Here is a 10934-nt window from a genome sequence, read left to right as displayed (position 1 = left end):
ACTAGGGTAGTGCAAAGACAGCATTGAAAAGATTTAAAACAATCATTTCGATATGGTCAGTCCTTGCCTGTGGAAAGTTGGGGACAACCAGCGTCAAGTTTGACATATTGCATTATTTTATGGCTGGTTAAGACAACTACAGAAGTGTAAACCTACCACAGAAGTAATTTTATGGCTGGTTATGACATTACCACACAAGGCAAAACATTCCATTACACCATATAGCCTACCTGTCAACAGTATGTTTATAATTTTCTAAAATTGACAAAATTAAATTGTAATTGCACACACATTGATGTCAGACATGCACCAACCCCAACACTTGCTGATGACTGGGATGTATGCAGGACAAGACACTCTCTTGACATAAGGGCATATATTCTGGTCATACACTTCGACACTTTCAAAAAGCATTTTCTTAGTCACAGGGTCAAAGTGTTTTCTACAAGTTATTTAAAATATGAAGAAAAAAACGACTAAAGAATTACGAAGGACTTCTTGGCAGGGAAAAAACATTTGAATAAATGTGGGTTGACACTTATGCAAGTGTCATAACCAGCCATAAAAATAATGTCACAACAGGTGTAAATATGGGTCATGACAATGTTATGATCCCATTTTGACAAGTTGTCAGCTGTTATGACATTGACATGGTTATAACCATGTGATAACGCTGGTTGAAGTGTTACCGTAAATTTAAGTAATGTTTTTCCAGCCCCATCCCGAAGTTTACCAAAAAAGTGGCAGGTTGATGGCTTTGGTTTTGTTTGAATTCCAGATTGCCCCTTTAATTAAATGTGAACATTTCCAAACATGATTGTACCAAAGTAACAGTTACTGCAAATCAGGAAAAATTGTTACAGTACTACTGATTTTTGATATCTGAACATTCAGGTGTCTGCCATCCAGCAAATCTCCTTTTTGTGACCAGAACAATTGGCATACAAAACATTAACAATTACTAACACATTCCACACTTAAAATAAAGATGAAAAATCCCTCTAATAATTCAAGGGAAGCACACCAACTAAATTACCTATTCTAAGGTTCATAAATCCTGTGCATTTCAATCAGTGCTGGGTGAGGGCCAGGGCCCATATGCTTGTCTGCTAGCTACACCATACTAAAGAACTGCTCACGTTGGGCATGTCCTTCCATAATTGCCATTGGGTGTTGAAGTCACACTTAAATGGGGGTGACAGTCAGCAGTGCTGTGCCAGAAGGGTTGACCACCACCACAAGTTTACTGAGTAGGGTCTGGACCCCCAGCTCCTTGTAGCTGGGCAGGACCTGGGTGACATTACACTGGGGGTGGCAGATCTTCCAGCTAGGCAGCGTGGCCAGGGTGAGGGGGAAGCCTCGGGGACCACCGATCTCCTGCTTGTTCATCACTGCCAGAGCCAACCGGCCACCAGACAGGTGTCTTTCCCACACCTCGAAACTGTCCACCTGTCAATCAACAGTCAGGTTAGTTTCAACAGCCTGATTTCAGATTATAAACTGGGTGGTTCGAGCCCTGAATACTGATTGGCTGAAAGCCGTGGTATATCAGACCGTATACCACGGGTATGACAAAACATTTATTTTTACTGCTCTAATTGCATTGGTAACCAGTCTATAATAGCAATAAGGCACCTCAGGGGTTTGGGATATACGGCCAATATACCATGGCTAAGGGCTGTTCTTATGCACGACGCAATGCGGAGTACATTTAAACTCAGTTTTTCACAATTCCTGACATTTAATCCTAGTAAAAAACACCACTTTATTTTAAGAATGTGAAATGTCAGAATAATAGAGAGAATTATTTATTTCAGCTTTCATCACATTCCCAGTGTGTCAGAAGTTTACATACACTCAATTAGTATTTGGTAGCATTTCCTTTAAATTGTTTAACGTGGGTCAAACGTTTCGGGTAGCCTTCCACAAGCTTCCCACAATAAGTTGTGTGAATTTTGGCCCATTCCTCCTGACAGAGCTGGGGTAACTAAGTCAGGTTTGTAGGCCTTGCTCGCACACATTTTATATAGGAGGTCAGGGCTTTGTGATGGCCACTCCAATACCTTGACTTTGTTGTCCTTAGGCTATTTTGCCACAACTTTGTAAGTATGCTTGGGGTCATTGTCCATTTGGAAGACCCATTTGCGACCAAGCTTTAACTTCCTGACTGATGTCTTGAGATGTTGCTTCAATATATCCACATAATTTTCCTCCCTAATGATGCCATCTATTTTGTGAAGTGCATCAGTCCCTCCTGCAGCAAAGCATCCCCACAACATGATGCTGCCACCCTCGTGCTTCACGGTTGGGATAGTGTTCTTTGGCTTGCAAGCCTCCCGCTTTTTCCTCCAAACATAACGATGGTCATTACAGCCAAACAGTTATATTTTTGTTTCATCAGACCAGAGGACATTTCACCAAAAAGTGCAATCTTTGTCCCCATGTGCGGTTGCAAACCATCTCCTGGCTTTTTTATGGCGGTTTTGGAGCAGTGGCTTCTTCCTTGCTGAGTGGCCTTTCAGGTTGTCGACATAGGACTCGTTTTACTGTGGATATAGATACTTTTGTACCCGTTTCCTCCAGCATCTTCACAAGGTCCTTTGCTGTTGTTCTGGGAATGATTTGCGGTTTTTGCACCAAAGTACATTCATCTCTAGGAGACAGAACGCGTCTCCTTCCTGAGCGGTATGACGGATGCGTGGTCCCATGGTGTTTATACTTGCGTACTATTATTTGTACAGATGAATGTGGTACCTTCAAGCATTTGGAAATTGCTCCCAAGGATGAACCAGACTTGTAGAGGTCTACAATTTTTTTCCTGGGGTCTTGGCTGATTTCTTTAGATTTTTCCCATGATGTCAAGCAAAGAGGCACTGAGTTTGAAGGTAGGCCTTGAGATACAAGTACACCTCCAATTGACTAAAATTATGTCAATTAGCCTATCAGAAGCTTCTAAAGCCATGACAATTTTCTGGAGTTTTCCAAGCTGTTTAAAGGCACAGTCAACTTAGTGTATGTAAACTTCTGACCCACTGGAATTGTGATACAGTGAATTATAAGTGAAATAATCTGTAAACAATTGTTGGAAAAATTACTTGTGTCATGCACAAAGTAGAGGTCCTAACCGACTTGCCAAAACTATAGTTTGTTAAAAAGAAATTTGTGGAGTGGTTGAAAAACGAGTTTTAATGACTCCAACCTAAGTGTATGTAAACTTCTGACTTCAACTGTAACTACCACAACATATGCTACAGATGATGATCAATGATCAGTCTTGCATATGGCCAGTAGGTGGGGTATATACAAAGAGATCACTCCGAAGGGTCTCAAGATGGGTTGGTTGGCTGACCATGCAGCGAATCGATGTCATATCTATGCTAATATAGCAAAAACTCTCACTAGATAAACAACTAACGATGTATGAGACAAGTGCTAATTGTGCAAATGTATTTATGTTTTCAATGAACACAGGCTAAATATAGTTTATATGTCAACAGTCAAAGCCAACCGATGCCGGTAACCCATCTATATGTGTTACCGGCATCGGTGGTGTTGATTATTGGGGGAAAGTAAATATTTTATGTGGCTACAGATGAACGCCATATGGTTTCGGAGTTGGCAATTTATAGTGAATGCATGATGTTAGATGTCATTTCTTTGGTGTTTCAGGCTTTTTGAGTTTGATTAGGCCCTGTGATAGTGTAGCTGCATAAGGGTATTTGACCATTATTACACTGAACAAAAATATAAAACACAACAATTTCAAAGATTTTAATGTGTTACAGTTCACATAAAGGAAATCAGTCAATTGAAATAAATAAATTGGGCCCTAATCTATGGATTTCATATGACTGGGAATACAAATATGCATCGGTTGGTCACAAATACCCTTAAAAAAAAAAACTGTCAGTATCTGGTGTGACCACCATTTGTCTCATGCAGCGCAACATCTTCACATAGAGTTGATCAGGCTGTTGATTGTGGCCTGTGGAATGTTGTCCTACTGCTCTTCAATGGCTGTGCGAAGTTGCTGGATAATGGTGGAAACTGGAACACGCTGTCGTACACGTCAAACCAGAGCATCCCAAAGATGCTCAATTGGTGACATGTCTGGTGAGTATGCAGGCCATTTCCAGCTTCTAGGAATTGTGTACAAAGCCTTGCAACATGGGGCTGTACATTATGCTGAAACATGAGGTGATGGCAGCAGATGAAATGACACGACCATGGTTCTCAGGATCTCGTCATGGTTTCTCTACGCATTCAAATTGCTATTGATAATTGTCTGTAGTTTATGTCTGCCCATACTATAACTCCACTGCCACCATAGGGCACTCTGTTCACAACATTGACATCAGCAAACTGCTCTCCCACACAATGCCATACACGCTGTCTGCCATCTGCTCAGTACAGTTGAAACAGAGATTAATCCGTGAAGAGCACACTACTCCAGCGTGCCAGTGGCCATCAAAGGTGAGCATTTGCCCACATAGTCGCTTACGATGCCAAACTGCAGTCAGGTCAAGACCTTGGTGAGGACAACGAGCACGCAGATGAGCTACCCTGAGACTGTTTGACAGTTTGTGCAGAAATTCTTTGTTTGTGAAAACCCAGTTTCATCAGCTGTCCGGGTGGCTGGTCTCAGACAATCTCCCAGGTGAAGGAGCTGGATGTGGAGGTCCTGGGCTGGTGTGGTTACACATGGTATGCGGTTGTGAGGCCGGTTGGATGTACTGCCAAATTCTCTAAAACGATGTTGGAGGCTTATGGTAGGGAAATGAACATGCAATTCTCTGGCAACAGCTCTGGTGGACATTCCTGTAGTCAGCCAAATGCAGCCTCCCTCAAAACTTTAGATATCTGTGGCATTGTGTTGTGTGACAAAACTGCACATTTTAGAGTGGCCTTTTATTGTCCCCTGCACAAGGTGCACCTGTGTAATGATAATTTTTTAATCAGCTTACTGATATGCCACACCTGTCAGGTGGATGGATCTTGGCAAAGGAGAAATGCTCATTAACAGGGATGTAAACATATTTGGGCACAACATTTTAGACAAATAAGCTTTTTGTACTTATGGACAATTTCTGGGATCTTTTATTTCACCTCATGAAACATGGAACCAACACTTTACATGTTGCGTTTATATTTTGGTTCAGTGTTGTATTGAAATGTATTAGCACCGAGTAGTCACATTTAAAGTAGGATTTGGTACTGCACAACAGAAGTAGCATATGCCCTGTTTGTTTTATGTGTGGCGGTAATTCTATTCTCCATTGTGCATTACCATGAAATATCCCCAGTGAGTGACAGAGTAGAGGTGTATTACCTTGGCTGTGCGATAGCCCTGCCTGCCCAGTGGGTCCTGACTGATGTCGATGATCCTTGTGTTCTGCAGCAGCTGCTTGGACCGGGGGCAGATGTCTCTCAGGTCATTGGACATCAGCAGAGGGGCGGCCATGATGGCCCACAATGCCATCTGAGACTCCTGTTGGGCGTGACTCAGGCCAAAGTTTCCAATCACCAGCTGAGGAAGGAACACCATCAATGTCAATCAGACATACTATTCAGACAAAGTACATGGGTTATGGCAGGAACAGCTGGTGTGAGTAAGATGAAAAGTTGATGATTAATCATTACTCAGACCAGTGAAACAGTAAAACTAAATGCCATCAACTGAGTAGCAGGATTCGATTGGTCAATTCAGGAAGTTCACTTAAACATTCCCCATAGAAAACAATGGGATGAATTGGCCCCAACTCCTTATCCATAGCAAAAAGTGGAACCGCCACAGTACCATGTCAGGGTCATTCCAGCCCCCAGGCCCAGCCGCTGGGACAATGACGTCCTGATGGTCGGCAGTCCAGTCCAAGATGGTCTTCACACTGTCCCAGGAGTCATACACATCCGCAAAGTTGCGCCAGTGGTTACAGACCTTCCGTATGGCAGCATAGTCTGGCTGTGAGTACATCATTGACATGGTGGGACACATTAATCAATGCAAAATGAATCATGAATGAATCCTCCTGACTAACATTAAATCAATTCAGTTTCTGGTATATTTAGCATTTTCATTAGCCAACGAACGGAAGGAATAAAGGCATTTACCACCTCGCCTCTTTTCCTACCTGATGGTACGGCCACTCATACAGTGGCCACTCACAGGAGTACAGGATACTTCTCCCAGTTTGGTTCAGTGCTATTGACATGTTTGTGTAACCTGGGGAAAAAAAGGTCACACACAGCAGTAATTATAAGGTTTCGGGTGTTACCAATCAATCACTCTCTATTCAATTCATGAAACGTAACTTAATCTGAAAGACTTTTGAGCTGTTGAATTAGTCATTTTGTAGCATGACATTTAATATATAAATCACCTTCTCCCAGTAAAGTCCACTTCATGTAGCACCCATCAAATTTGAGCAGATCCACACCCCAATCAGCAAAGGTCTGAGCGTCGATGTCGTAGTATCCCAGGCTCCCTGGAAAGCCTCCACATGTAAAGGTTCCCAAATCAGCATAGATCCCCAACTTGAGACCCTTGGAATGAACCTGTATAACCAATCACAAATCATTTTACAATAAGGCTTTTAGAAAAGGTTTGTCCTGTAGGCCAAAATCCATGAACAAAGTGGACCCTCACAGTTGAAACCAGTAGATGGTGATGTTGTATTACCAAACCACATTTTCATGGCACTTCAGAGGGTTTTGAAACCTTTGGTCATTTAGCACCATGGTAATAGCAATATTCCCTTTCTGTTTGCTCATAGTTATGTGTCACTCTTAGCAAAGTGGATGATCTAATTAGTAAACCACATAACATAATACAGTCCCATTGGGTAGGTTATCACTCGAGGAAGGACATGTTTCTGTTTGTTGTGTTAAAGTGACACAGAGTGTGTGATAGAAAAGCACTGGGAACTAGAAAAGCACTGGGAACTAGAAAACATTGGAGTTAGAGCTGACATAAGCAGTGCATCACCAACTGTATGTGGATAATATAAGTTGTCCCTCAACAACTGGTTCATGTTCAGTAGACATGAAACCAAAAGAAATGTCCCAAAAGTAAATGATTGTTTTAATTTTCCATTGCAAAACATTTTTCTACATGTGTGCCCTAATGAGCATGACCTCTCTGTAGCCTATACACTCACATAGTCGGCCAGTTTCTTGATGCCTCTGGGGAACCGCTTCGGGTCTGCCTGAAGGCGTCCCTTGGCGTCACGTTGGTGGCTGGGCCAACAGTCATCGATGCAGACATACTCGTAGCCAGCCTCCTTCCAGCCTTCCATCACCATCACATCTGCCATCTGCATGTAGAGATTCTCACTAGCAGCACAGAGATCAGGGACAGACAGAGGAAACTATTAGCCAGTTCATATTGTCATATTAACTATGCTTCAATGTGTCAATGAAGTAACAGTGAACGTGTGAGGCCATTTATACCTGATGAATGTAGAACCACCCCACTAACATTAATGTTACCGCCTACAGTTACTCTACTTCCTGCTATGAGTTTGAATTGAGCGGTCATCAGAATGGTCTAAGCTAGTTTAGTGGTGTCAATTTGGGTGGGGATACTTTGTGGAACGTTCCAACAGGAATCTGTTGCAAAAACGTCGTAAATAACAAGGCTGCCAACAAACAACGCATACAGAGTTGTATAGCGGCAGACTAAGATACCGGGTAGGGCGTGGGCTATTTCATTAAGTTTTTCACTCCCAACGTTTATTCCGAAAAATGTCTGTCCTCACTCTGGTAGCCTGTGGACAAACATTAAGAATAAGCTACGTGGTGAGTTGATGCCTATTCGGCAGCTAGTTAGCTAGGTGAATTGATAATGCTACTTTGTATGCGTTGTTTGTTGGCATCCTTGTACTTACGAAGTTTTTGGAAAAGATTCATGTTGGAACGTGCCACAAAATTATACCCATACTGTCAATTGTGTTTCCCTTGCCTTCAATGTTTGATTGAGTCTGGAACATTTAAATGTACGTGTAGAGTTGAGGGTGAAGCCAGATGTCATACCTGATGCAATTATTGGGGTCCGTGTCACAGTCGACATTGCACATGAATCTCTCCCAATGCAGCCAACCCATTGTAGGCTTGAGCGCGAGACCATTGTCCAGAGATCGAACTGGACTGATAAAAGCACCGATTGTAAATAGCACCAGAACTACAGCACCCATTTGAGTTACTGGTTTCATTTGACTAACGAATAATCTTCATCAACAATGTGTGAATTAAAAGCACGTCTATTTCCTGATAGTGACACAAACTCGGTCCGCCTTACCGGAAGATTGACTGCAACATGGACCAGTAATATCATGATGCGCTGGAAACTAGCCAATCACGTTGCACCCGTGTCTGGATATAAACAAGGAAGCGCACCTGTGTCAAGTGTTTGCTTGATGACATGGATTGTAATTCAACATTTTTGCCTGTAACTTGTGATGTGCACCTGGCCATAACTTCATAATCCTTTTTGCTACGTTTGAAAAGAATGAGCTACAGGTCTGGCTGTAGCTTTTTTTTATACCATATTAGGAACTGTTTGAGTGTAGAATCTGGGGTGAGACACAAGATGGATCTAATCTACCCAACGACCAGATGCGGACAGAGGAGAGCACCAAGGGACTGGGACAAGTCTGAGTGCCAGCGATAGGCTGAGCAAAGTTTAAACCACGCTCAGCCTCTACTGTGATAGGCCAATGGATGGCTGTCATAGTATAATAACTGTGGTTTCTACTATATTAACTGTCAACAGTCAATTGAAACCCCGACTGAGTCGCCCCCCCCCCCACAAAAAAAAAGGAACTTATGTCACTTATACCTGGAGCCGGTGTTGTGCCAAAAATCTCCTCCTGCCAAAATTCGTGGCAAGATAATGGCCTTGCCGACCCCCCCCCCCTTCTAATTTCCTTAATTTTGTCACTAGAGTCAAATACTCTCTGTGGCACACATTAGAGTCAAATACTTTCTATAGAACAAACTTCACATCAGGATAGGCAACTGAAATTAATAATTAATGTATGTGTGTTATATTAAACATAGAGGAGGGAGTCAAATGTAGGCAAGCAATAAACATTTCAGAACAACTACTAGTCGAATAAGACATGGGAGAGATGACACATTTTGGCAAAGAGATTTATTATTAGACTAATACACTTGAAACAAATAGCCAAACTGAAAACTGCAGACAAAAATGCTCTCTGTTACTGAGATCAGTGAAATGTAGGCTAAACTGACAACGGAGTGAAGAGCAGAAATCTCAACTAGCAAGCAAGTCGCAGCAATGAAGAACGCGAATGGGGGGGAGAATTCTGTCAGGGGGGAGATTTTCTGCACAATACTGGCCCTGATGGGCTTGTTTGACATTGCATGCAATTGCTGACTGGCTGAGCTACAAAGAACCTTGCATCATGAATAAATACCTATTATTATTTGTAGATCAGTCAGTCAATTTACCCATGATGCATTGCGGTTTTAATCCTCTCGAACCGTCTCGAACACAGTCAATGTTTTACCCACCTCTCAAGCGCATTTTAACGAGATTATACATGTTCACACACCGTTGGCAACGTTAGAGAAGCAGCCATGCGTTGTCAATGACCTGACTATTCAGCAGCATTGAAATCAACAGAAAAAGCAAGTGTATCAGGTATGAAATAGGTGTCAAAAATTGGTATTTGACCTGTGTGTCAAGGCTCTCCAAATCTGATATGGAGGCTATCCCTGTGTTGGCCTAATTGAGGTCCACATAAAATATTATCACAACCACAACCACATGCACAGACACATGCACCAATTAAACATCTTACTATAATTTGTTTGACCAGGCCAAGGCCTATCCAATGATCAGAATGTTGCCACACCGAAAAGACAACTTCTTGACTGGTGAACACCTGGCCCTTGATCATGACTCTCAGTTCCATTACATTACATATAAGAGTCATTGGACGAAGGGATCTTCTGTATGGTGGAGTTTTGTTAAGAGCTCCGACGCTCGGTCTGAACATTAACACGCGTCTCTTGCGGTACGGTTTTGGAAGCATAAGGACCTTATCTTTCATATCAGCAAGAAATAATTTTCCAAAAACAAAAGGTTAAATTGATACACATTTATAGGGTTAGGGTTCCCACATATTTCCATGTTACAGCGCTTGTTTACGGAAAACAGACAGAAGACAAAGTAGACTACCTGTGCTAATTAGCTATCTGCATCTTCGAACACCTGTGTCTAAATGGAAAACGGACGCCACAAACGTGTTGTCACTGAAAAATACTGTCGGCTGCAACTGTGTTAAAACCGGTTAAAACAGTCTACAGTAAGTGTGTATTTTGCATTTGTGAATTTATTTGTATGTGGTATGAACTTAAGTTTCTAGAACCGTACTGCAATTGAGAATCAATTTACGTTTAGATGGAGAATTTGACTGTTCTGGCTTCCAGAGCCAATTTGCCTTTAAACAGAACATGTAAGGTCCTTGGACTATAAGGAGTGATGTTAGGTTCCTTTAGTCCATTATTGGGCTAGTGAACACCCAGCCTACACTGTACACAAGCAAGGTAGAATTATTGAGATGGCATAACTCCAGACTATCATAATAATCCCTGTTGCTGTGCTGTCATGGGTCTAGAAAGCGAGCATCATAAAATGAACACAAAACCTGACCTTTGTGCAAATGTCAAGGGTGTGTATTTCAGCCTTGAACATCATCAGAGGCCTCACCAAGAGGGACAGGCCTGATACAAACAATTTATCACTCACTGTATTCACTATACTCACTGTATATCAGAGAGCCTGGGCAAAGAAGTGAAGGCTATAAATGACTCGTCCAACCTGAGAGATTGACCATCGATTTACTTGGTTACAAACTTACTTGGTTTCCTCACTATAAAAAGGATCTCGCTCCCAGCCACAGCAGTGATAG

At 42.1% G+C, this 10934-nt stretch overlaps 1 protein-coding gene across 1 annotated transcript; it reads right to left on the bottom strand.

Annotated features, from left to right (window-relative positions):
- Window positions 1-761: 761 nt before the first annotated feature.
- gla (galactosidase, alpha) lies at window positions 762-8345 on the bottom strand. Its single transcript, XM_071399182.1, has 7 exons — window positions 8029-8345; window positions 7155-7329; window positions 6378-6552; window positions 6129-6220; window positions 5798-5959; window positions 5330-5527; window positions 762-1449 (listed from the first exon to the last, which is right to left on the bottom strand). Exons 1-7 carry the CDS (start codon window positions 8205-8207, stop codon window positions 1186-1188), a joined length of 1245 nt encoding a protein of 414 aa, XP_071255283.1. The 5' UTR covers window positions 8208-8345; the 3' UTR covers window positions 762-1185.
- Between the last annotated feature and the right edge of the window lie 2589 nt (window positions 8346-10934).

Source organism: Salvelinus alpinus, chromosome 4 (assembly GCF_045679555.1).
Source record: "Salvelinus alpinus chromosome 4, SLU_Salpinus.1, whole genome shotgun sequence".
Lineage (NCBI taxonomy): Eukaryota > Metazoa > Chordata > Actinopteri > Salmoniformes > Salmonidae > Salvelinus > Salvelinus alpinus.
Note: the sequence above shows the minus strand (reverse complement) of the source record. Positions and strands in the feature narration are given on the sequence as shown.